Source organism: Sceloporus undulatus, chromosome 1 (assembly GCF_019175285.1).
Source record: "Sceloporus undulatus isolate JIND9_A2432 ecotype Alabama chromosome 1, SceUnd_v1.1, whole genome shotgun sequence".
NCBI classification, from domain to species: domain Eukaryota; kingdom Metazoa; phylum Chordata; class Lepidosauria; order Squamata; family Phrynosomatidae; genus Sceloporus; species Sceloporus undulatus.
The window spans coordinates 296264547-296291912 of NC_056522.1; the positions used below are offsets into that span (position 1 = coordinate 296264547).

The 27366-nt window shown below is 40.6% G+C and overlaps 2 protein-coding genes across 8 annotated transcripts in view; both read right to left on the bottom strand.

The window, feature by feature from the left end:
* LOC121928780 (golgin subfamily B member 1-like) overlaps positions 1 to 27366 on the bottom strand; it is a 231752-nt gene that overhangs the window by 164309 nt on the left and 40077 nt on the right. The window lies entirely within an intron of this gene.
* On the bottom strand, positions 102 to 26483 carry FBXO3 (F-box protein 3). The gene is made up of 11 exons (XM_042464046.1): positions 26059 to 26483; positions 16215 to 16304; positions 13597 to 13760; positions 9673 to 9787; positions 9290 to 9494; positions 7564 to 7609; positions 5034 to 5118; positions 3223 to 3345; positions 2097 to 2212; positions 1510 to 1700; positions 102 to 968 (listed from the first exon to the last, which is right to left on the bottom strand). The coding sequence occupies exons 1-11, from the start codon at positions 26163 to 26165 to the stop codon at positions 843 to 845; spliced, it is 1368 nt and encodes a 455-aa protein (XP_042319980.1). The 5' UTR covers positions 26166 to 26483; the 3' UTR covers positions 102 to 842.

A 27366-nucleotide genomic window follows, 5' to 3' on the forward strand; every position in this document is an offset into this window, starting at 1 on the left:
TTCCTACCTTGTGCTATATATACCCATATACAGTAGATATTCCATTTATGACTGTTACACGTTGACTCTACTTTTAGTCAATTACAAAAATTCACAGGATGTCCAGGAAAACATGGTTTATAGTTGAACAAAATTCTAATCACTTATCACAATAGTTACATGGGATTTGAAGGACTGGAACCATATTTACATATTTATATGATGCAATAAATTGGGGGTGGGGGGTTGTAATGAAGTAGGCAAGGTGTTCATCCCACATTCCAGAAGGCCTGTGTATGATCATAGACTGGATGCGGGATTTAAAAACATAAAACAGCTTCCTGTCAAATATTTTGAGTATCCTGGTATATATATTTCTAAGTTAATTTTAAAATATACAAGATGACATCCCAAAAGTTACATAAATTTAAGCTGCAGATATTTTGCTCATTTACAGCATAAATTAATAACAGTACAGAATCATTATGAAAACAGCATGCCTATTTTTACCCATTTTATTAGCTGTTGCAAACCAATACTGTTTCATTAAAACAAGAGAAAAAGAAAGCACCATTCTTGTTTAAATAAGTTTTAAATGTACACTGGTCTCCCCCCGCCCCCAAATCCTGTAAATCTGTTTGCAAGAATAAAGCTCACTACACTGTCTCGTTTCTACCTCACAAATTCTCCCTCTGATAATAAATGCAAGACAAAAGGAAAACCTGCCTGTATTATCTGATCAGATATAAGCCAGAATCAGCACCAGCTTTATGCTGAATGAGCCAATGCCAAATAATTATTTGATACTCAGAAATATTATCTCCCTATAGAACTGAGGAAAGAGTTGGTTTTTTAAAGTCTGTTCAAGTCTGGCGTGGACAACGTCCAGAAGGAGCAGGAATGTCCAGTATTCTGCGCCGATCTTCATATTCATCAGTATCTGTTGAGTCTTCATCCTCATCCATAGCACATTCATTATGATGGGTTTCCTAAATGCAAGAATCAAAACACAGATTTAGACAGTTTCTATGCGAAACCCTCTTAGCTAAATATTGCTCTAACTTTTGCTGTCATCCCATCTAAAAAAAATTGAGAACCACAGAAGTTAAAAACATTAACATCTTTGTTGTTAACTGTCGTACTGTCCATCTTGATCCTGTGGATGAGACATCTCCAAGACGCTTTATCTTCTGCAGGTACGTGGCCCATTATTTCTGCCAGGGCTTGCCTTCCACCTACAGACAAGCCTGCCTATAGGGAGGGCTGACTGTATTGCTTTACAGTACCTACAAAAGTTATTTATCACTCTTCCCTTTTTTTGCCCATGATTAAAGTTGGCAAGCAAGCAAGTTAATATACACATTTCTGAAAATGTAAGATTACTACTCATATTAAAACTGCTAAAAAAACCATTTCACCCATTTTATTCATGACGTATATCAGTATACTTGTCTTAAAAAGTTAAATGTAACAATTTACGGGGGGAAAGGTATCAGCAGTATGGGTTTAATAATAGTAGTTTCAACTTACCATGCGAGCTATAGATACTTTGAATGTTGGGCAAACCATATGAAATCTAGGAATGGTGACATTAAAAAACTTGTCTTTGTAGTAAAGGCAATGGAATGTATAGTATCCTTCCATGTACCCAGAAGTAGTGCCAAATGTAGTGCAGCTAGTGTATTCATAAACTCGACCAGGACTGATTATTGGAAATTCTCCTGCAGGAACCAAGTAAACAAAATACTTCAGCCTTAGAACAAAACCAATCCATTTAGGACAGAACTACATGTTATAATAAAATAGACTAGTTTAAAAAGTTCTTAAACAAATCATTTTTATGTTGGACTGGGGAAATGTAGCTATGAACCCACACACCAGCCTGCAGGTAAAAACTGTCCTGTAGATAATATCTGTACAGGCAAATAGCCAAGAAGGGGTAATTTTAGGCAGAAACTAGGGAGGGGCCTGATTTACATAGGAGCCCAAAGCTTTTTTGGTGTTTTTTTAAAGACAATTTTTTAAAGAAAAAAAAATAACTTTGTATTTCAAATCAACAAAACAAACATGTCAATCACCAAAAAGGCCTCCAAACAAAGTCCTGAAATATTCCTTACCTACTACACCAGGTCCTTGAACCTCATCAACATCACCTTTGGCATTAGTTATTCTCCAGTACCGACTGTCTAACTGACAGGCCTTCTCTGGAAGTGCATCTTTGGACATTTCAATTCTAACAAATTACACAAGACTCATTTGAGTGATGTCTCACACACAGCAACACAACATCACAAAAATCCTTGACATTCATAAAATACTGTTCAGAATTTGAAATTGTTTCTAGAGCTATGGAGAATTATTTTAAAAATCAGCCTAGATGGGCTCTGCAATATTTGAGGAGGAAAGCAGAAAGCATTCAAGAGAATTAAATAAAAATAAAAAATTAGAAGAAAATAAACAACAAGCACTGCTGTCAGGTTATAGTTCTTTGCTGATGTATACTACTTTTTATATAAAGCACAGGATTCCTAACTAAAAGTTAGTAGTGAAGCACTTAGCCTCCAGTGCACATCTAAGTAACCTTTAATAACAAGAAGAAAATAGTGAGACAATATCCAACAGCTGGCTGTAATGCTTACACAGTTTAAAAATATAACAATCATTGGCAGGGGCAAAAAGTAAGTTTTTTCTCTAAAATAAGAATATAACAATATGATACCAGAGGAATTCAACACTCTAGCACAAGAAATATTACTCTAAGGAGACAGATCTTGAAAGGAGAGTCAGCATCTAGGCTGCTACTTACATAAGGAATGTCGACCAGAAAACAATATAGGAGGAGAGTCAAATGCAGAAGTCATTTCAATGCTTAGTAAAGCCTTGTCTAATTCAGTCAACATTTTCTTTCTCTTTAAAACAATTCTAAATGCAATGTTATGCTAGTAGACATCTGCAATGTGACTTCTTTCCATTCTCCTCCTGGAAGCCCAATGTGCCATATGAAAACCTGCTGCAGATTTTCTTCAGCACTATGAAGCAGTTTTTAAGGTTGTACAAAGATGTACTGATGGAAGTACTTCTATGAGTAGAAACTGATCCTGCCCATAAACTATGATTGTGAGTTTATATTTTAAGTAGTTTCTTTCTTTCTTTCTTTCTTTTTAAAGGAAGTTAGCAAAGAAATCCTCAAGTCTTGTTGGTAACATATTGATAAAAGTAACAAGTTAGTTTAGTTATTCCTACCTGATTCGGTAAGTGAAGAAATAATGAGGTGGATGTACTGAACTGAGTTCAGGCAAAAAAGACGTAGAGACAGAGACAGTAATATCTCCCGTTGTTGCTACACAGTCCTTATCATGAACATATCTACAAACAAACAAACAAACAAACAAACAAACAAAAAGCTTCATTTATATACCACTTCATACTGAACTAACAGTGTCTAAGCGGTTTACAGCTGTAAGCTAATTGCCCCCAAAAGCTGTGTACTCATTTTAGCAACCTCGGAAGGATGCAGGCCTGAGCAAGCTTGAGCCTCCTTAGCTGGGATTGAACTCACAACCTTATGGTTTTGAGTGAGTGACTGCAATACAGGCATTTAACCACTGCACCACCAGGGCTCCTCAGTGTCCTCATCAGATATTTTAAGGCAGGTTTTTTATTTTATTTATTTAGGATATTTATTTCAGCCACAAAGGTTTTCAGAGAAGCTTACAAATTGCTAATCTGACAATTCCCTGCCCTCAGTTTTACTAAAAACTAAGTTGCAGCACAGTCAACAATGAGGTGTACTTGGGGCACTACTCCAACAACTTTGGCAGACTACATGATTCCCACCAAAGGGGAAAATATACACTGAAACATACACTAGTATAATATAGTATAAAGGACAATTTTCACATTACTATTTAAACATTGTACAGTACTACAGTTTAAACCGAACCAGTATAAAATGACACAAGAAAACGACATTTAGGTCAATACACATGCTTATCTACCAACGATAATGTGTGTATGTATAGCTGGCCCTCAGTATCTGCGGGGGATCCATTCCGGACTCCCCATAGATACCCAAACCTGCAGAAGCTCAAGTTCAGTTGTCCCCAATGGCTGTGCATGCACATGGCCCCACCACCATTAGGGACAATGGGGCTTCAATGGTGCCATGTGCACGTGGCTGCGTTGTCATTAGGAACAGCCCTCATGAAGTTGCACCACCACTGGAGACAATGCAGGCTTGCTGTCTGCGGATACTCAAATCCACAGGTGGCAAGCCCATAAGTACAGAAGGCTGACTGTATCTATAAAGTTTATTCTAATGGCCATCTATTCCAATGGCTACCTCCTTATATCTGTTGATCACAGATACTTATATCACAGATACTTGTAAAAGCAATGTTTTATACATGAAATCTGTCTTTTTAAAAAGGAGTTATAGATCTGTACCAACTCGTGCAGTCTGTAGTTATTTCAAACCTCTCCTAATGGCAATATTGTGAAAGATATACAATTAAATGTTGGTCACCCAAAGATGAACTAAAATATGCACAATTTTTTCCCTTTGAATCACACTCCACCAGTTGTTTTGGATAGGAAACAGAGTATGAAGCACTGAACACTCACAAGAACACAATGCCTCAGATACTAGAATGACTCATGGAAGTGGTTCTTTAGCTGGAAAATGTACAATTACTCAGCCCACAGTTTTAACTGGTTAGGATTTTTAATTTTGTCTTAATAAGTATTTAATTCATTCCAAAGAACAGAATATTTCACTGTAGTTTTTTACCCAGTGCACTCCATATTTCCCAGTTCTTTTTTTTTTTTTTTTGAATTTTTTTTCCCAAATTTTCTTGATTTCTTCTGGACTTTCACATCGTCACATTCTAGGGCCAGGCCACAGTGACAGTAAAAATACATTTTTGGTTATTTTGGTTAATCCCAATCGGATGCTATATTATCATCATCATCATCATCATCATCATCATCATCATCATCATCATCATCATTACAGTACTTATACCCCACCCATTGTAAAATAAAAGTCATAGTACCTGAAAATCTGGTCTCGGATGATGGGATAGCCACCTGTTATTACATTGTTTACATAGGAGGTAAACCATTCCAAATAGGAGCTACCTAAATGAAAGAAAGATTTAACAAATAAATAAATAAAAGGTCATTCAGTTGATTAAAAGTTATATACAAATACTGTTTTTAAAAACTAAAACCTCCCTGATGAAGTAGACAAACATATATTATTTCCATATCTCACAACAAATAACAAATGGTGTGCCTAACAACAGGAGAGGAAAGGGCTACCAACAAGGAAGCAAGGGCTTCTGTGAGTGCTTAAGAAAAATATTAGCGCATAGTGGCAGAGTGGTTAAATGCCTGTACTGTAGCCAGTCACTCACAAACCATAAGGCTGAGAGTTGAATACCAGCCCAGGGGCTCAGGCTCGACTCAGGCTTGCATCCTTCCGAGGTCGCTAAAATGAGTACCCAGGTTGTTGGTTGCAATTAGCTTACACTTTGTAAGCCACTTAGGGAGTGCTTAAGTGCACTGATAAGCGATATAGAAATGTGCCTGCTATTGCTACTTCTATTGCTAAATTAAAGAAAAAAGAATGGTCCAGTAAAGACTGACATATTCAGTTCCCTCAAGAAGCTGCCAAACACTTAGACATGTTGAATGTCAGCTGGAGACGGGATGACATACCTTTCTATGGGGTGATAGCTTATGCTATCTATATGAGCAGGGGAAGGCTTTGAGTTAGTATGCTTGAGATATATTAACTTGAATCTTTAATCCTTCTCATTCTATCCAGAATGATATACACCTGGTGTGGGTAATCACAAAACATCCAGGTTATTGGTACTATCATTCCAGCATCTAAATTGCCATCAGTTAGCCACTACTCCTGTAAGTGGTTTTCAAAGGCACCTCTGTATTACCAATAACAATAAGACATAATTCCAGGTTTATCCTGGCTGCTGTGAATAAGTAGAATAGCCTTAACTAACTGCACAAAAAGTGTGTGTCTGTGCATCTGGCTATGGGCACTAGCCTGCTCCTCGTGTACAAGAATCCTGGCTTATCATTATGTGAAAATGCAGCATGAAGTCTGGGAAGATTTCAGTATCAACTAAAAAGCACTTCAACCCTTTCTAATTGCCCTTCTTAATTATACATTTACAGACAATTTCCCATCCTAAACAGTATAAAGAAGAAAGGGTAAGTAAAAGTACTATGCTCCTGATATCATACTTTTTCAGTTTGGGTTAGAGTAGCATCTTCAGCCAATTCATGAATCTGAGCAACCACCACTTCAGTCTACAGTGCTTGACTGTGGTTTAGTACTAGATGGGAATAAAGCCATGCACCTAAAGAGGCAGCTCAGGACTCTTCCTAAGGAGGTGGAAGGAATTTTCCATCTGTTTGTACACTTCAATTGGTGTCATTTTGTTAGGAACAAACTCTTAATCTTAATTAAGACAGAAACTGAGGCACCAAACTATATGTTATGATAAATGTGTAGTAATTTTTTGCTTACTAAACACAGGTGTTTTAAAGCAAGCCATCAAAAATGACAGCCTTCTCTCAGTCAGCATTTCCCCCCACTTGAAGAACATGATCTGAAGATGGAGGGTTAAGCATTAATTCTTTCTCTTAATTACTTCTTTCTGGAAGTCATCCCTACCAATTCTGCAGAAAACTGGAATCTAGCACCCAAAATTCCCAGACTAGTAGTTATTCCTGAAGGTTCCTGCAAAATTTCAGGAGCCCCCCGAGGCACGTGAGCCATCACAAGATAAGAACACTGTTCTGCCACTTGGCATTAGCACTGCAGCAAAGTGTGGCTACAATCCTAGTAGACAGACCTCCAGTATTTTGTATATAAGGCATGATTTCGGCATAGAAATGCAGTGGGAGTATGGCTGGTGCATGTTCTCAAATATGGATTTGGCCTGACCATATAACCCCAGTATGGGAACAGACTTTAGAATGCCAAATATAGGATGTCCTATAGAAAATGGAAAACCAACTTCTAAGCATTCCTTCCACCTTACAAAGGAAACAAAGGGGTGAAACAGAATGCCCCAAAAGGGCGGATTCTGCCCCTGAGAGAGCTGGGTTGGGGCCACAGCACCCACACGCCACAGCTCCAATCTGCCATTTTTCGTGTCCAAAAAGAAGTGGCAAAATATTGCTCCTTTTTGAGCCAGCAAAAAGCTGCCCTCCTGCCATGGCTTTACAGCACCCATGTGGTGTGCTACTGGAGCACTCTGAAGTCGGCTGCCAGCGGGCAGCTAGGCAGTGTGAAGCCAGCTTCCAGGTGTCTTGGGGGTGTACGCCACACCTCCAGCTGGCTTTTCATGCCGGTCTATACCAGCCCAAAGTTATTTATATGCATGTGGTTATAGTTTAATGTACAATTTGTTCTCCACTGGGCAAAATATACACTATAAACCAAAAGAGCACATTAAAACAAATTGTAGCAATCAATAAAGTTCAAAACAAGATTGTGGTTAAATAGGTCTCCTCTGAAGTATTTGCCATTCAACTTCTAAAATACTTTACCTGTAATAAACATATCAATTGCAGAGGGATTACGTGCCATTTGATCCTTAAAACAACATGAAAAAGAAAAGTTATTTATATTTCAAGACACTGGATTTTCAAGACGTATGACTTGCACTATCAGCTACTGAGCTTTCTACAAAGATTCTATGGAAGAATTTTAGAACTGGATTTTCCAACAGCAATAAAAGACAGAATAACTAGGATCATTTGTATAACTAAGTTTATATTCCAAACTAAAGTTTGTGAACATTTCACAAACAAACCCAACTTTGAAAATTTAGCTTAATTTTGTTATGAAGCCATCAGGAATAGCAAATCATTTTTTAAAATAACTTTTCACTGATCACTCCTGCCTTTCCAGGTCACACAATATATATACCCAACTCCTTTCCAGGCAAGCATTATCTGAAGATGCCAGCGAAACATCAGAAAGAAACTCACCTAGAACATGACCATATAGTCCGAAAAACCCACAAAAAATTATGGATGCTGGCTATGAAACCCTTCGACTTCACAGATGGAGAGATTCTTACCAAAATGAACTATGACATTCTATCTCCTTAGAATTTATGTTTTTATGTTAAGATTTACTATGAAGTAAGAAACACATCACAACTTTTTCATATCTTAATTGAGAATATATCACTGATTTTTTAAATATTATGGTAACTTTGCAACCATCTTCAGAATGTTAAATATCAGCTCCAAATTAGAAGATTGTCAAAGGAAGGAAACTACGGCCTTGGTATTGCACAGATGAAAAAAGTTGCATTACAGTATGTTCAGGAAATGGAAGCTTGGTTTCCAGGCCAACAGGAATGATTTTATGAACGGAAGTGAAATGTCCCTGTCCTACCAACCCCACAATTTTAAGGGGTCTAAAATCAGATGGGTAAGCAGGATAATTTGCCAGTTTATTTGCAAATCTGAATATATGGTTTTAAAAGAATGAACTTTTGAAAATATAGCTTATCTAAAAGTTTGGGTGATTAGAGTGACATGATGTACTACAAAATTTGATTTACTATTTAAAAGCAAAAAAAAAAAAATCTTTTTGCAAGAACAAGTTAAAATGCCATAGCCAATGTTGCATTATATATTTCTCACTACTAATAAAAAGGCATCATTTTGCTGTTGTGTTTTCCAAAAACATTGCTAAACAGTGTTGTACTATTATTTCACTACATAAGCTATGGCACAAATAAGTCCTTGTGCAGATGTCTTAAATCAGCAGAGGGCTTTCTACAGAATAATGAAATATAAAGCTGTCAATATAAGATTAAATACTTTCAAGAGTAGGAATTTTTGAAAACCCAAGGAAAACCCAAAGTTATATCATTACACATTAAAGACCGGAAAATGAGTGTTTGGGAAGCTTAATTTTGAACAATCTTGCAGAAAGAGAAGGGTGTGCTGCCTTTCTATCAATGGAGGTACAGACTCTACTGAGTAAAGTTTTCTTTCTGCTGTCAAATTAACCTTCTACTTCTGTCACTGCAATTACAGCCATTTGCTATTAATCTGCTTCAGTTAGAATATTTGAACATTCCTGTGACCTTTGGCCATTGATGGGAAAAGGGCTCACAGATGAAAAACAACTGACTTGAAACAGTCTACACACAGAGTCATGTTATGCCTACCATATACTGCATCAATTTCATCTACTGAAGCAGGTGAGCATCATTAGTGTTGTCTAAAGGATCTATTTAGAAGTCTTTCTTACTGGACATTGGTAGAAGATCTCATAACTATTGCGACCCTCCACGTTCTCCAAAGCCATGTACTGACTCAATCCGGTGTGAATGCAAAAGGTTAAGGGAAGGCACTGTTTCAGCCCTAGCCGCTGCTGAAAGCCACCAGCTGCCGTGTCAATGTCCAACAAATCCTCAGAGCGATAGTGATTGGAAAGTGCCATGCTTCCCATCAACCTTTATACCAAGAAAAAGAAAATAAAAGTTTAAATTATTTTAATAAACTTATAAGAAAAGTAGCATCAATGATTTAAAAGACACAGTTCAAGTATATACATTCTTATACAGGTAGGAAGACTGTATAAGAATGTATAGTGTTGTTAAACACTAATTACAGCTAATGTTAAATCCTTACCCCGGAACAACTAGCTTTTGTCCATTATGGATCCGAAATGAACATCTATAGTCATCCGGAAGTTTGCAACCAATCTGTGCCTCCACTGCATCCAAATCTTCCTCCCGTACACTCTCTGCAAACATTCAGGAAATTTCACATTTTAGCAGACATCTTCAGACAACAAAAACTATGCATGCTATACAGAATAACTGGAGACCCAGCCCTAAACTCTTGACCAAGCCCAGTTTACATCAGCATAGGTGACAACAGATATTTAGGATAATCTCTCAGAATGTCTCTCACAGTTTACTGCTTCTGAATTTGGAATTAATACTTATGTAAGAAACCATGCAGAGTGGCTTCTAATATTTTCTATTAAAATTTAAGCACTACTTGTAAAGAATAAGTAGGATTATTTTAAGGAAACTAGAGTATCAGAAGTCTATTATTATTTTGAGCCACAACAAACAATTTGAATAGTAACTTACTACTGTCGTCCCTCTTTATCCATGGATACAACCATCCGCAGCTTGAATATATTTATAAATTTCAAAAAGCAAACCTTGGCTTTGCCCTTTTATATAAGGGACACCATTTTACTATGCCATTGTATTTAATGGGACTTGAGCATCCATGGATTTTGGTATCCACAGGGCTCCTGGAAACAAACTTCAGCAGATACCACTGGAGTTTAAAGACAAAAATTCTAACTGATAGCCAGTGAGCTGGACCCGCGCCGATTAATTCTGCTAAATCCCTGCCACCAAAATTTGGCCAAAGAAGGGATAACCAATAGTATCAGTTTAAAGAAGAAATTGTTTTCAAGACCTGTATAGTCAAAACTACATACTTTTTATAGCACAATCCTAAATGTCTACTCAAAAGAAAGACCCAGTGAGGCCAATGGAACTTATTTAGGAATGTAGGTACAGAATTGGGAGTAAAACCTTATATGTATAAGCAAGATAGTTATTATATATCTAATCATAGAATCATAGAGTTGGAAGAGACCGCACGGGCCATCCAGTCCAACCCCCTGCCATGAAGGAAATCAAATCAAAGCATCCCCAATAGATGGCCATCTAGCCTCTGCTTAAAGACCTCCAAGGAAGGAGACTCCACTACATTCTGAGGGAGTGTGTTCCACTGTCGAACAGCCCTTACTGTAGAAGCCCTAGAGTGTTTAATGGAAGGCAACATCGGCGACTCTGTCGAAACCTTGATGACTAACTGGAATAAAGATCTTTCCAAGGCTGTTGACACAATTGCTCCCAAGTGTCTTTTTCAGCCCACTCCAAATCGAAATCCATGGTATACTGAGGATCTTAGAAGGATGAAGCGGGCTGGACAATGACTAGAGCACCGCTGGAGCAAAATTCGACATTTATCTGACAAGACACGTGATAGGATCTTTCTTAAAGCCTATCGTGTGGCAATAGCTGCAGCGAAGAAGTCTTTCTACTCTGCATCTAATGAGTCTGCGAAATCTCGTCTAGCAGAGCTTTTCAAGGTGGTTAAAAAGTTAACTCAAACTCCTTCCACCTTGAATCCTCTTTTTCAATCTATGAGAGCCTGCTGTGATGCTTTTAATGATCACTTCACAGATAAAATCTCTCAGATAAAGGCTGACTTAGACATGGGCATTAGCACAGAGTCAACAAGAGAGGTCTCTAGTGACTCCGTTATGAGGTTATCTTGGATCAATTTCAGTCTATGAGTACTGATGACGTAGACAAGCTGCTTGGTAAGGTAAAAAAAGACCACCTGCCCTCTCGATCCCTGTCCATCTTGGCTGGCCAGCAAGGGAGGTGAGGCAACCCTTAAGTTACTACAATATATAATCAATGCCTCCTTCAGGGAAGGTTGTTTTCCATCAAGTTTAAAATTAGCAGTGGTGAAACCCATTCTCAAGAAACCTTCCCTTGATCCCCTGGACAAAAATAAATACTGGCCAGTATTCCTTCTTCCCTTTTTGGGTAAGGTGATTGGGAGGGCGGTTGCCAACCAGCTCGAAGCTGTCTTGGATGACACCGATTATCTTGATCCATTTCAAAATGGCTTCAGGTCGGGATACGGAGTTGAGATTGCCCTGGTCGCCTTGGTTGATGATCTCCGTCTGTGCAACAACAGGGACAGTGTCGCCCTCTTGGTGCTCTTGGACCTCTCAGCAGCCTTCAATACCATAGACCATGATATCCTTCTGGAGCGCCTAGGGGAATTAGGAATCGGAGGTCCTATATCTCAGGCAGGTTCCAGATGGTGTTGCTTAGCGACAGTTGTTTGGGGGTGCTTCTGGATTCGTCGCTTCAATTGTCTTCTGAGATTGACATGATAGCCAGGAGTGCCTCTTATCAGCTTCGGCTGATACGCCAGTTGCATCCCTACCTGGAGCAGCGGGACCTAGAAACAGTTGTACACGCTCTTGTAACCTCTTGTCTTGACTTCCGCAATGCACTCTACATGGAGCAACCCGTGCCATGTCCGGAAGCTTCAATCGATCCAAAACATGGCAGCCAGACTGGTCACCGGAAAATCCAGGTTCGACCGAATTACACCTATTCTAAAGTCACCACATTGGCTGCCTATTAGCATCTGGGAACAGTACAAGGTGTTGGTTATCACCTATAAAGCCCTATATGGCTTGGGTCCAGTCTACTTGAAGGAACATCTCCTCCCATATAATCCTTCCCGTACACTCCGTTCCTCTGGGGAAAAAAATTTACAACCAAGAAAGACCAGACTGGCAGTGACCTCCCGGCAATCATTCTTGGTGCTGCCCCAAAAACTTAGAATGACCTGCCAGAAGAGATTCGCCAATTATCCTCATTGGAGGCTTTCAAAAAGGCAACAAAGACCCTTCTCTTCCAGTGGGCCTTCCCAGATTGATCATGTCCAGAACCGATTGAATCCACCCTCCTCACCACTTCCTCACTCGCGGAATGTGCAATAATTTTAATGTATTGTTACATATATTTTAACTATGTTTTATTGTTTAATTTTAAACTGGGAGGGAGGGTGTTTGCGGGTTTATTGTTTAATCATTGTGCACTGTATAATCATGTTGTTACCTGCCTCGATCCCCAAAACGGAAGAGGCAGGATATAAATAAATATTTCATTTCATTTCAATCAATCAATCAAATTGTTGTCCATACTGTCCTGAAGGTCACACTTCTACATATGACATTTCCCAAAAGAAGCACACATGTTAAACAAACATTTTTACTTTCTCTGCCTCTAGACAATTATATTAAATCAAAAGTTCAGATTAATACAATTTCTCTTATTTCACATGACAGAAATAAAACAAGGCTAAAAATGACAGAACTGTTGCCTACTCAACAACTTAGCAGAACAAGAGAAGCATCAAACAGGAAGAAACAAACAGAACATCAAATACATTTTTAGATAGCCTAGGATGGTCATGAACAAACACTAGTTTGTGGCAGCCGCACGACGTATGCCCCAAGTCTACCCCCAAGCCACACAACTGGCATTACAGCACTCCTTTGGCATGGCGTTCAGATGACGCACGCCAAAAGGAAGGTTGGAAAGTGCTGCCGCAATGGCACAAGCACCCTTTTTCCAACTTCAAAAGGAATGGCATTTTGCTGCTTCTTTTAGAGCTGGCAAAGCGCTGGATCAGGCCTGCAGTGTGCAGTTGCTGTGGGCCTGATCTGGCGCTGAAAGGACCTCTCCTTAGTCTGTAGAATCAGTATGTAGGGAGATTTTGTAGCACCTTTGAGACTAACTGAAAGAAAGAAGATAGCAGCATGAGCTTTTGTAGACTAACATACATCTGAAGAACTTCTTTTTTTCAGTTAGTCTCAAAGGTTCTACAAGATTTCTACTTGAGTTTACATATAAAATGGGAGAAATTCATGTTGAGAGAATGATATTCTGAAGTTTTGAAATATGTTTAAAATATTTATATAAACAATACCTTTTAAAGAAGTAATCATCCGAGGACAGCGTTGCAACAAATATTTTTCCAAATCATCCCAAGCCTTTTTAAGTGTAGCATAATACTGAATATACCTTCCTAAATCAGCATAAAAATCTATAAAGATTGCTTTCCAGCTCTTATTTCTTCTGGATTTCTCAGCTCTAAAAAAAAACATAGAAGCACATATATCATTTGCAGAAATATCAAGCAGTAGTGAAAAATATAATCTTCATGAAATTCTCTATGTGTCTCCAATTTAACTCATTTTCATTTTGTGGGGAAACTGAGGGTCAGTTTTCTAGAATATGTGTACATGCACATGCCTGCACACACCTGTACCTTAGCGTACAATTCAAAATTAAATATACTATTCCCATTTAGTAGGAAAGTTTTATATTGAACCTTCACTTCCTCAGTTAAAAACACAACTGAATGTTTTTACATAGAAAAGCTACAGAGAAATGTAAGGTACTGCACTTAGGGTGGAAAAACGAAATGCACAGATATAGGATGGGGGACACCTGGCTTAAGGAGACTACGTATGAAAGGGATCTGGGAATCCAAGTAGACCACAAGATGAACATGAGTGAACAGTGCAATGCGGCAGCTAAAAAGGCCAATGAGATTTTAGGCTGCACCAATAAAAGTATAGTGTCTAGATCAAGGGAAGTAACAGTGCTACTCTATTCTGCCTTGGTCAGGCCTCACCTGGAATACTGTGTCCAGTTCTGGGCACCACGATTCAAAAAGGACATTGAGAAACTAGAGCATGTCCAAAGGACGACTAAAATGGTGAAGGGTCTTGAAACCATGCCCTATGAAGAACGTCTTAGGGAACTGGGGATGTTTAGTCTGGAGAAGAGAAGGTTAAGAGGTGATATGATAGCCCTGTTTAAATACTTGAAGGGATGCCATATTGAGACGGGAGCAAGCTTGTTTTCTGCTGCTCCAGAGAACTGGACCTGGAACAATAGATGCAAACTGCAGGAAAAGAGATTCCACCTCACCATTAGGAGGAACTTCCTGACAGTCAGGGCTGTTCAACAGTGGAACACACTCCCTCGGAGAATGGTGGAGTCTCCCTCCTTGGAGGTCTTTAAGCAGAGGCTGGATAGCCATCTGTCAGGTATGCTTTGATTGAGATTTCCTGCATGGCAGGTGGTTTGACTGGATGGCCCTTGTGGCCTCTTCTAACTCTATGATTCTATTATATTCTATGTTAAAGTTGTTGTTTAGATATTCTTTTGGGTTCACATTCTTTCCATATGCTTGAAATAATGAATGTAAGAAAAAACTAGTGTTTCAAAGTGCAAATGGGTGTATCATAGAGTAGAACAAGTATAAATCCAATAAATAAATAAATAAAATGGGACAGCAATTCAGAATCATTTTTCACAGAAATAACCTACCACTTAAACAAATTTAGTTATTCTGTTATTCCTACAGAAAATTCATTGCCAGCCAAAGACTAAGCAAAATACTATCCTTAGAGAATAAACTGATGGGTGATGCACTGGTTAAACGGTTGGTTAAATTACTGCTACATCTGTTTTTAATCCAAGAAATGTTGGTGCTATATTTCTGGGGAAATTTGTACTTCTGTTCAAAAATGTAAATTAACCAGGAAAGATGTTATTAAAATGAGGTGTATGTACACAGACCTGTTTAAAATTTGCAAGGCTAGTTCATAAATAATCTCTATGGATAGATAATACAATTAATCTTACCACTGGAAGGAGAACTTTGAACCAGGTGGTGTTGTGTGCCATCAAGTGTCAGATATTGACTAACAATTTCAAAGACTCAAGTCTAAAACACACTACAGAAATAATCCAGTTTGAGACAGCTTTAACTAACCTGTCGTAATAATAGAGAATGCAGGAACTCTAGTGTTGTGAGACATTTAGCCTTCCCTGTCAGAGCACTCTGGTGCCACAATAAACTACAATTCCCAGGATTCCTGTTAGAATCCTGTTAGTATTCTACCAGATAGTGTTTTGTAGTGTAGTATAGTAGTTGGGGGATGATGGGGTTTTAGCTGCAGTAGAAGAGTAGATAGTGATAGTTAGTGCATAGCAGGGCCAGGTGTCTTATCTAGTGGCCTTGAAGGCCTGGCTCTCCGAGCGCTCAGAGCTGGGAATGTGCTTTCACTTCTGTGGGAACCAGGAGGGGCTTTGCTTGGCGGGTTTCTGCTTGGGAGGGGATTTGGCTTTTGGGGATTCTGTTACTTTGTCTTTGGGAGGGTGTGGTTAGTCTCAGCTAAGAAGCTGAGTGAGGCACATGTCTGATTCTGGATCTATCAATAAAGTGCTGTTGATTATATCAATCAAGCTGACTGGTTGATTGTCTGGGATTCTGGGTGCTAACTCTGACAATTCCCTAGCACCAAGTCAGGGCAATTAAAGCAGTTTCAAACTGGATTATTTCTACAGCGTGTTTTGGACATCAACTCTCCTGTCTAATGATCCTTTCTATCTTTATTTCAGACAGCTGAGTTAAAGCCTTCTAGTAGAGGCTGCCTTCAAACAGACAGCCATCCTCCATAAAGTAAGGCATATGACTATATTAACACAGCTGGAAGTCCTTCTGGACAAACATATATTAGCCATACTTACTCAGTCAAAAGCCAATATTTCTTACAGTGCCTCCTCCACAGTGGATCATGACTTGAAAGCTGATTTAATCTACGACTTACATAGCAGCAGCTGTAAATAGAAATTACACCAAGAATAATGAAGATAAAGAAATCAAAATGCAAAATTTGAAAAGTTAAAATTTTACATTGTTTTACACAGTCCTATCATATTAATTGTTCTGCATGCTCTAGCTCAGTAGCACCACATCATACGCAGCTCAAACTTTTATAAATCGTGTAATATGATACTTATGAATGAACTGCATGAGCAAAGTTATGCCAATTTAGGTAAATTCTCATAAATGGACTTTGGAGACTGTACTCTAGAAAAACAATTCTATCAGAAGTCAACAATTCTTTCCACCTTGTTTTTCCAGTATTATGCTCTCCTCTACATCCTGTCTCCTAGTTCATAGGATGGGAAAGGAAGTCATAAGCTGAGACCCAAACAGCCCTGTGCATGTTTAGAAAGCATACTCCAAGTTGATATGAGATTAGAAGCATCTCTTAATTGTTATTAGAATTAAACTAGAAGTTCCTCCACTCAGAGAATCATAGAGTTAGAAGAGACCGCAAAGGCCATCCAGTCCAACCCCCTGCCATGCAGGAAATCTAAATCAAAGCATCCCTGACAGATGGCCGTCCAGCCTCTGTTTAAAAGCCTCTAAGGAAGGAGATTCCACTACGAGGGAGTTTGTTCCAACGTCGAACAGCCCTTACTTTCAGGAAGTTCCTCCTAATGTTGATTCTGTTATTTTAGTCCTATGACAATGTTGGTGGTTTTAGTTTTTAAGTTTGTGGTTGATTTTTAGTTCTATGATCGGCAGTGTATTATACTGTGATGGAATCTGTACTGTTGTACTTTTATATTTACTCTGGGATTTTTATTATAATGTTGCTATCACCTTTGATCAACAGATACATATTCCTATTGCCTTCCTAAAAAAAATCTGATCTATATCATCATGACAAACAGCAGGACCATCATGTGAAATGAGATCTTATTCATATGATACAGTCCAGGATTGATTAGGTCAAGTCTAGGAAACTCAGGGGCTCTTTAGACCAACCATTAAGGCCGCCCTGGGGACAGAGTCGGGGCATTCCTACTTTTTTGTACCGCTGGATATTCCCTTTAGGTAATGGAAATTCTAAAGGCAAATAAGGCTATGATGAAAATGTGTGGCATATTTTTGCTTAACCCCATCCCATCTCTTACCATACTTGAATTTTTAATACACAAAGGGATCTTGTATTACCTGAGACTATGAAAAAAGTAGTAGCATGAGGAAGTAGACCAAGTCTATGAAGTTTATACAGTACAGTACTACAATTTATTTTGCACAGTTAGTCTCAAAGGTGTTACAAGATCCCTTTGCATACTAATATTCCAGACTAATACAGCTATGTCTCTGAACTGAATTTGCAATGTTACTTCTCTTAGGAGTTTATCACATCAGGAAAATTGGAAGTTTAAAACGGTAAGAACCCGTTATTAACTCACAATCGCACAAATGGTTTTCACACGCAAAGAGCTGTTATCCCGTGCAGAATCTGAGATCAATCTGCACTTGTGTGCAAATAGTTTTCACATGATGGGAACAAATGTGCCTCCTGATAATGATGAAAGCGCATGCATCCCGAAAAAGCAATCAAATGAACAAATGATTTTCACACATAGACCACGACAAATCTGTGTCCCTGCCTTCCCTCAGTAGCTGTTTCTTTTAAGAGCCCTGGCTATGTGGGAAGGCTGAAGCAGGAGACAGACAGGCATACACAGGAAAGAGTGAGGGGGTACTCTGGCTTTTCTCTATTTCACTTGCTGTTCCCTGCCTTTGCCCCAGAAGCTGTTTCTTTAAGAGCTATGGCTTGGAGGAAAGGCTGAAATGATCCCCAAACTGTCCTCTTTAAGGGATTTTGGACTTCAGCTCCCAGAAGCCTCAGCCATGTTGGCCAATAGCCTGGGATTCTGGGAGCTGCAGTCCAAAATTCCTTAAAGGGGACAGTTTGGGGATTGCTGCTGCTGTAGCAGGAGAGAGAGAGAGAGAGAGAGAGAGAGAGAGAGAGAGAGAGAGGAGGGCGCCGGGACTCAGGCAAGCATTATTTTACTTATTCCGCGGCACTGGAAGTAAACTCGCCTCAAAGAACCATGGCATATCTGGCAACAAACACAATAACAGGGAGAATCCTCTGAATAAATCACAAGTAGCTTTCACACTACAGCAACTGCACACACACAAAAAAAGCAAATTCGTGAATGAAATGGAAATGAATTTCCAATATGTTCCGGAAAATGCTTATTTCCTGGTTCATGTCACTTTCTTGTCAGATTCTAAGCGGTTTGCGCACAACCTCGTGTGAAAACCATTCATGCAATTGTGCATAACACGCTGGATAACTGCAGGTTCTGACCCTTTTAAACTTCCAATTTTCCCAGTATGATAAACTCCTTAGTTACTATCATTTTCTAAAATATAACATATTTTTCTTCTAATTTTAATAAAATTTTATTTTATTTGAAAACTCTGTACAAGTTGATCATTGTTGTAACATTAAACATTGTGGAAGTCTATATCAAGTATATAGTATTTGAATGCTGTTTTCTTATTTTTCCTAAACGGGTATTTTCTTTTTGACAATATTGATGTTTATAAATTTACACATACAGTATTATTTTTCATTTAATATTTTATGTGCATTGAAGATCTTTTCACAGTATGTCAGTTTCTTTACTGATTAAATCTTTCTAAATATTTAATTCCTGTCCTAACAGGACAGTCACATTTTATTGAGAAGTTTCACAATATTAGACTGATACTATCGCCTCAAGATTCTTAATGTTCATGTGTTTCAGCTAGGTGCAACACACAGTTTTGTTGGGGTTTCTTTGTGTTGATTTTTATACTTTTGTTTTTCCGAGGGAGCCCTGTGCCTTTTAAAAAATTGAAACACGATGCAAAGAAGCTGGTGTGAGTACTCAGATGAGAATTAATACCATTCAATGGAAGGAGGGATACAAGTGCACGCGTTTGATCCTATCCATGGGATGGAAGGACCTGGTGTAAAAATCTACAGACAGTTCACCACAGAGCAACCAAAGGTATGACTTGGGATGCTCCAAGGCCAAAGAAGAATGCAGACAAAGAATGCACCCAAAGCACAATATCAATTAAACTAATAGAGAGACAGAGTGTACACAGAATGAAAGGAACCCTATCAAAATGTGGAAGTCCCTTAACATCACTAAACTGAAGGCATAAATTAACCTGGTGCTCCAGGCTGGGGTGCACCAATAGAAAACCCTGGAGGAGCTGCAGCATCCAGTTTGACACTGTCACCACTTCAGACCAACAGAGACTGAAGAAATGTGTGCACTCACACGATACAGAAAGATTGATAAACAGAAAAACAGTAGAAACATGTAAAGTCACTGATCTACTGCCTGCCTATCAAAGCACATGAACTATGCTTGAGCAGCTTTAATTGTGGTACTTCAGGAATAGATGTAAACACTGATGACCAGTAGTCAAGTTCAGAGGCACATGCCCATTCCAGTTTATGCCATGTAGGATGATATGGTATAAATGTGCAGTGATGAAGCAGCCTAGTGCACCATGATTATACAGTAGAGTCTCGATTATCCAACATAAACGGGCGGGCTGATAGTTGGATAGCCGAAAATGTTGGATAATCTGGAGGGTCCAAGAAAAGCCTTGAAATCACTATGAATTGCACAGTAAAACTAACATTGCAGTAACGTTATAGGAATAACATTGTAATGTATAAACAGTCCTCTAAAAATGTAAAGAAATCACTGATCAACATTGTGATGTACAATATGTACTGTATAAACAGTTCAGTCCTCTGAACATGTAAAGAAATCACTGAGCAGCAACGTTGGATAATCCGGAATGTTGGATAATCAAAGGTTGGATAATCGAGACTCTACTGTAATGTGGGGACAACACTAGCTGAACTGTACTCCCAGATGGGATGAATTGTGTTGGGATCTGAGTTCTACCAGTTGATCTACTAATCAAAGATCTAATGTAGGATGGTACCATTTGACAAAATAAGCCTCCTCCCATCACTAGCAGAGTAGTGAATAAGAAAACCAGCAGATGCTGCACCACATGGGGGAATCTTGCTTGCAAAGAACCACTGAAGCACCCAAGTGACATGCTCTGATTGTCTGTCATATCTGACATAAAGCAAGGCCCTTCACTGATACACATAAGTCTTTCTGAAAATACAATAAAAACAGTCATCCCCCCCCCCAGCTTATTTCTGTTTCTTTCTTTGGCGGGATTTCAGAATAAGGTTGTTTTCAGCTGGAAAGGATAGTGATAAAATTTTGGGGCACATGTATTATGTTGTACAATTATGCTGTACAATAACATCCAAAATGAAGTTACTTTTTTATGGGAGAAAATGAGTACAAAAAATACTGTACATAAAAAGGCTCTGGGTACTTGAATAATGTGCAATACCCCTCATTCGACATATGGGGCATTTTATCTCCTGAAATACACTGGAATACTCAAAGAGTATACCCCACAATATTCCAGAAGTCATTGAAAGTTTTTTTTCCCCCTTATGCATCTGGATGAGATTCAGCATAGTACATGGCTTTCATTTTCTCATTATATGTAGTCTTCTTCGGTATACCTATCTATATTTTCCTTTCAGTTTCAAACATTTTGTTAAGCCATTTCATGAAATTTGTTTCCAAGGGTGTCTCTGCTGATTATTCAGAGACATGGCCAGGTTAGTCTAGAATATCAGTATGCAAAGGGATCTTGTAGCATTTATTTATTTATTTCAAGGACTTATATTCCACCTTTCTCCCACAATAGGATTCAAGGAGGGTGTTGAGACTAATTGATGCATCTAGGGAAATAGACCAACAGCTGTTATACATTGCAGAAATAAAACAGTTTGACACCACTTTAACTGCCATGGCTGCATTCTATGGAATAGTGGGATTTGTAGTTTGGTGAGGTATTCAATCTGGTCTATCAGAGAGCTCTGGTGCCTCAGTAAACTACAAACCCTAGGATTCTGTATGACAAGTCATGGTAGTTACAGTAGAGTTAAACTGCTTTATTTCTGCAATGTAGATACACCCCAAGTCTACGAAAGCTTATGCTACAACGTCTTTTGCAGTTAGTCTCAAAGGTGCTACAAAATCCCTTTGCATTCTGCTCATTATTGTCTGCTTATTTTATCTGCAGGCTCAAATTCACAAACACAACAGGCACACCCATGATTCCTCTGTTTCAGACAATGTGTGTTATGAATCTTCTTTGAAAGACACCTCTGTCCTCTTTTAGGACATATTATGAAATAACACGATTGTGATTCAGGCTAAGGTTCCCATGGCTGACTAAGATAAATGGTAGCTTCGCCTTCCAACTCAACCTATCCTTTCCCCCAGGCCTCATGGAGATCAAAAAGGAATGCTTGGTTCGTTTGCAACCACTCACAATATTCCTTCCTCCCACAAGCTATGTTCCTTCTCCTTATATGAATACACATTTTTTGGTCTTCAAAGATCTTCCAAGAGTTCATGCTTAACAGAAGGATTTTTGCCACCTGTAGCTAGTGAGGAGGAAGAGATATGTTAGACTTTTGTTTCTCTAAGGGAAAAAGTGGATTAATTCCTGTTATATTATTTTCTTGCATACTAAAGTGCCTTCTTGTGAGCTTGAATTTATACCCTGGGTCCATTTTGCTGGTTCCATCTTAAATGCACAGGAGACATCTGCTTGCAAATGGGGGAATGATTACTAAATTATCAGTAACTGTCAGTAACAGGATCAAAAGCTATGCCATATACTGTACAGTGATATTTTTGAAGACTGTTTTTCAAAAATCCATGGAAACTTATATGTATGAAGGGCCCATCTATTTTGGCCCCATGTCTACCTTTCATTAAATCTGAGACTGCTGTTCAATGGAAAAATTTCTGTTGCAAGGGATATAAATTATCATGCCAATTACAGAATCTTTACTAGATTGTTATACTCAGATATTCACAATGCGACCCACTGATAGCACTTTGCCTGCCTAGCCACTATCAACACATGCTGCCACAATATCCCCACTAAACATTAGCAGTTAGGGATCAAATTTAAACATTTGCTGGGATGTATATATATAACTATCTCCTGGCATAGATATATTTTTTTAAAAAGAAGCCCCCTGAGGCTGTGAATTTGATGAGTGAAATGATGGAGGGGGAGGTGTCTGCTGAACCTACTCCTCTGTGTCTCTTTCCCTAGGAATCTTCCCTCCCAGCAGCTTTTCTCCCAAGGGAATAAACACACAAAACAATATATTTTCTGTCACCTTGTGGGAAAGCAGTTTGGAAGATACCATTTCCGAATGGAGAGAAGAAAAGCAGAAGAAATAAGTCTAAGCACCCATCAACCCCATCAAATGAAAGCAGAACCTCCTGTGGCTATTTTAAAGAAGTCTCTTTCATTTTGAAGAGATAACTGAACACATTTTCCTGCATAACACTAGATCTAAGCAAAATTAAGCAGAACTTGGAATGAATATTAACATGCTGAAGCCACCCCTAACTGAGCAGGATGATGCTCTGGGATAAAGAGCATCATCCTACTACAGCTCAGTTATGGCTCTGTTCAGTATGTCATATTGATTTCTAGGGGTGTAGCCTTTCCCATCACTATGAATGGATGTGAGAGTTGGACAGTTCAGAAAGCAGATAGGAAGAAAATCAACTCATTTGAGATGAGGTGCTGAAGAAGAGTGCTCAGGATGCCATGGACAGCCAAAAAGACAAATGGATCCTAGAGCACATCAAGCCAGAAATCTCCCTGGAAGCCAATGAGCCAAAACTGAAGCTGTTGTACAACTCACTGGAAAAGATACAACTCACTGGAAAAGACAATAATGCTAGGAAAGGTGGAGGGTAGTCAAAAGAGAAGTAGACAGCATATTAAATGGATAGATTCAATCAAGGAGGTCACAGCCTGCAGGATCTGAGCAAAATGGCTGAGGATAGGGAGGTTTGGAGGTTTCTCACTCATGGGGCTGCCATGAGTCTAGGCCAGCGGTTCTCAACCTGTGAGTTGCAACCTTTTTGGGGGCCAAACAACCCTTTCACAGGGGTTGCCTAAGCCCATCGGAAAACACATATTTCTGATGGCTTTAGGAATCGAGAAACCACAATTTTATGGTTGGGGGTCACCATAACATGAGGAACTGTCTGAAAGGGTTGTGGCATTAGGAAAGTTGAGAACCACTAGTCTAGACTAACATGAGGGCAGTTAATAACAACAACAAAAACCATGCAAATCCATCACAATGCAAACAACAGAGAGTCATCTTCAAGTCTTCAAATTTAGGCTGCACCTGCACTGCAGACATAATCCAGTTTGACACCACTTTAACTGCCATGACTTAGTGCTATGGAATCCTAGGAATTTTAGTTTGTTGTGGCACCAAAGCTCTCTGACAGAGAAGTTAAATGTCTCACAAAACTACAGTTCCCAGAATCCTATAGCCCTGAGCCATGACAGTTAAAGCTATATCAACTTGGATTATTTCTGCAGTGTGGATGCAGCCTAAGTAACTTTTTAGGCTCTGGGACTCTGCTTCCTTTTAGCCCAGGGTGACCAACTGTTCTAACTGTAACAAGGCACCGCAAAATGTAGGGCACTGTCAAATAATACTGAAAAACGCTTGCATAAATATAAATCCATGCTCCTTAGTCCTGCTCAAAATGGAAGACATTTCAACATTCCTCCTGGACAGAAAGTTGAAATATAGGGCATGTCTTGGGGGACGAAAGGAAGACGCCTGGCCTCTCCCTTGGAGGAAGGATTAAGCTCCCTTTCTTTAAAAAGAAAAATAAATTTCACTCATGCACTTCTCCAGCAAGAGGGTTTGGAAGCCCCTGATCTCCGCCATGGGCCCCAAGAGGGCAAGCCAGCTTCAGCCGCCTCCACAGAGCCAGAGCACCTGTTGAAGCCACTGTGAAAGAAACCTGCCTGCCTGTCTGTCTGTCAGCACCAGGGCAGCCTGAGGTGCTCCTCCTGGGACCCACCAAGCTTGTCCAGGCAGAAATGAATGCAGGAAGGAGGGAGCCACAGCCAGGCAACCACCCACCTGCCTTCCATATTCCACTTAGCAAGCACTTCAGTGTGAAGAGAGAGGCAACCAGTGGTGTGGTGGTTTAAGTGTTGGGCTAGGGCTCTGGGGAATAATAGGCTTTGAATCCCTCTCAGCCATGGAAACCCACTGGGTGAACCCGCATCTGAAGAAACCTGTCAAGAAAACCCCACGATACAATCACATAAGGGTCGCCATAAATGACTTGAAGGTACACAGCACAACAACACTCCCTTTCTCCCCGTAAGCTCAACTTCATACAAACACACAACAAACCCCTTTCGCTTTCTCTCCATTAAGCTCAACTTTACACACATACTCACACAAAACCACAAACCCTCTTCACCCCCTTTCTCCTTCATAAGCTCAACTTCACACACACACCACCAACACCAACACCAACCCCTCTTCATCCCTTCTCCCTCATAAGGTCAACTTCACACACACAAACAAATAACAACAAATCTCCTTACTCCTCCATAAGCTCAACTTCACACATGCACACGCCTCACAACAACAAACCCCCTTCACCCTCTTTCTCCCCTGTAACCTCAACTTCACACACACTTTGCCCTTAAACTCCTTGACTGCCCATTTCTTGCCCCCCAGGAAGGTCCTCGGGTACCAAATGGTCTATGATTTGCACCAAACAGGGTGACCAGAGGGTCCTCCTTCTCCAGGACAGGGCCTCTGCTTCCACCTCCTTCTGCCCAGGAGGGATTCCAAAGGACCTCCATTTTGAGCATGACCAAGAAGCATGGATTTATATTTACATGAGTGGTTTTTAGCTTTTATGGGGTCATATCCTAAGAGCCCCGCTGGCGCAGTGGTTAAATGCCTCTCCTGCAGCCACTCGTGATAATAATAAATAACAATAATAATAAAACTTTGATGTGTATTCTGCCTTTCTACTATAATAGCAATCAAAGCGGTTGACAGATTAAAACAAAACCACAAGGTTGTGAGTTCAATCCAGGCAGAGGCTCAGGGTTGGCTCAGCCCTGCATCCTCCCCAGGTCGCGAAAGTGAGTACCCAGCTTGTTGGGGCAATTAGCTTACACACCTTGTAAACTGCTCAGGGGAGCGGTCCTCAAACTGGGCTCTTGAAGAGGTTTTGGACTTCAGCTCCCAGAATCCCAGTCCAAGTGGCTGAGGAGGCTTCTCTTAAAAAGAGCACAGTTTGGGGACCACTGGCATAGGATCTAGAATTGAGGGAAGTAACAGAGCCACTCTGCTCTGCTTTTAAAACGGTGAAGGGTCTGGAAACCATGCCCTGGGACAGTGGTCCCCGAACTGTGCCCTTTAAGGGACTCCAGCTCCCAGCATCCCAGGCTGTGGGCCAAGGCGGCTGAGGAGGAGGCGTCCAAAAGCTCTCTTATAAGGGCACAGTTTGGGGAGGGAGACTGTGCCCTTCGAGGGGGTTGGACTTCAGTTCCCAGAAGCCTCAGCCATGTTGGCCGATAGCCTGGGATTCTGGGAGCTGGAGTCCAAAACGGGAATGCAGCCGCTGTTGCTGCGCCCTCCATTTTGTCCTCCTCCTCGGCGGCAGCGAGGGGTCTGTTCGGCGCCCTGAGAGCGGAGCACAGCCTCCTTCCTTCCCCCCTCATCCCCTCGTCCTCAGCCCCAGGGAAGGAGAGGAACGGGGGAGCTCCGGGCAGCCAGGCAGGGAGGAGGCCCACCTCATGAGGTCCCTGTAGTCGAGGAAGCTGAGGATGAGGAGGAGCGGGTCGGTGGGCAGCAGCTCCAGGCTGAGGGGCGGCGGGGACAGCTCCACGGAGGCCGCCATCTTGACAACGGCGCTCTCCTCCTCCTCCAAGCGGCGGCTCCTCCTTCGTTGGGGATGGCCTCCGAGGAGGCGGAGGAGGAGGAACCAGAAGCACTAGGCCGCGGCCGAGTCTGTATTCCTGCTCAGAACGGAGGACGTTCCAGAAAAGATGGAGGTCCTGGCCCAGTCAAAGCGTTTAAAAAACCCACGCCTCCCATAAGAGTGCATTGATGCTTCTTAGCCATGCTCAGGATGTAGGGCCTGACTCAGTCAAAGCTCCTCCTATAATAGATGTGCCAATCCCTGCTTCTTAGTCATGCTCAGCATGAAGAACATTTTGACACTCCTCCAGGATGGAAGCTTGAAATGGAGGACATGTCCTGGAAAAGGAAGAAGCCTCTTCACCCTCTGCCTCAGCATTGAGCTAAAATGATGGGAACCATGGAGTGGGAAGAGGCCGCAAGGGCCCTGATCCAGTCCAGCCCCATTCTGCCATGCAGGAAATCCAAATCAAAGCATCCCCATTGACACGATTGCCCTCCAGCCTCTGCTTAAAGGCCTCCAAGGAGGGAGACTCCACCACTCTCTGACTCTGAGGGAGTGTGCTTCACTGTTAAGCAGCTCTTACTCTAAATGGTTCCTTCTGCCATTTAGGTGTAATCTCTTTTCCTGTAGCTTGCATCCCTTGTTTTGTCTCCTAGTCTCTGGAGCAGCAGAAAACAAGCTTGCTCCATCCTCAGTGTGACACCCCTTCAAATACTTAAACAGGGATATCATACGACATCCTTACCGTCTCTTCTCCAGGCTAAACATCCCCAGCTCCCTAGGTCTCATGGCTGAGCTGGGAATCAAGCTCTGGTCTCTAGAGTTGCCGTCCATCTCTCAAACCACTCTGCCACACTGGCTCTTAAGGCCCTCGCTTACTAAACAATTTGTATTGCTATGATTCCACTTTGACTGACATCCTATACAATCCTGGGATTTGCAGTTTAGAGAAGGGTGTTAGAATTCCCATCCATGGAGCCCTAGGGCCTCATCAAGCTACTAATCTCAGGATCCCACAGGATGCAGCCATGGTAGTTAAAGTTGGACTATGACTCGAGATCGGAGTTTGAATCCCTTCTCGGCCATGGAAACCCACTGGCTGACCGTGGGCAAGTCACACTCTCTCAGCCTTAGAGGATGGCAATGGCAACCCCTCTCTGACGAAACTTGGCAAGGA

Excerpts from the sequence above, each read along its gene's own strand:
- FBXO3 (XM_042464046.1), bottom strand. The coding sequence starts at position 26,165 with ATGGCGGCCTCCGTGGAGCTGTCCCCGCCGCCCCTCAGCCTGGAGCTG. Across the intron at positions 9,788-13,596 it reads GATGATTACTTCTTTAAAAG|AGAGTGTACGGGAGGAAGAT; the intron begins GTATTGTTTATA and ends GAATGTTTGCAG. Across the intron at positions 9,495-9,672 it reads CAAAAGCTAGTTGTTCCGGG|GTTGATGGGAAGCATGGCAC; the intron begins GTAAGGATTTAA and ends CTTGGTATAAAG.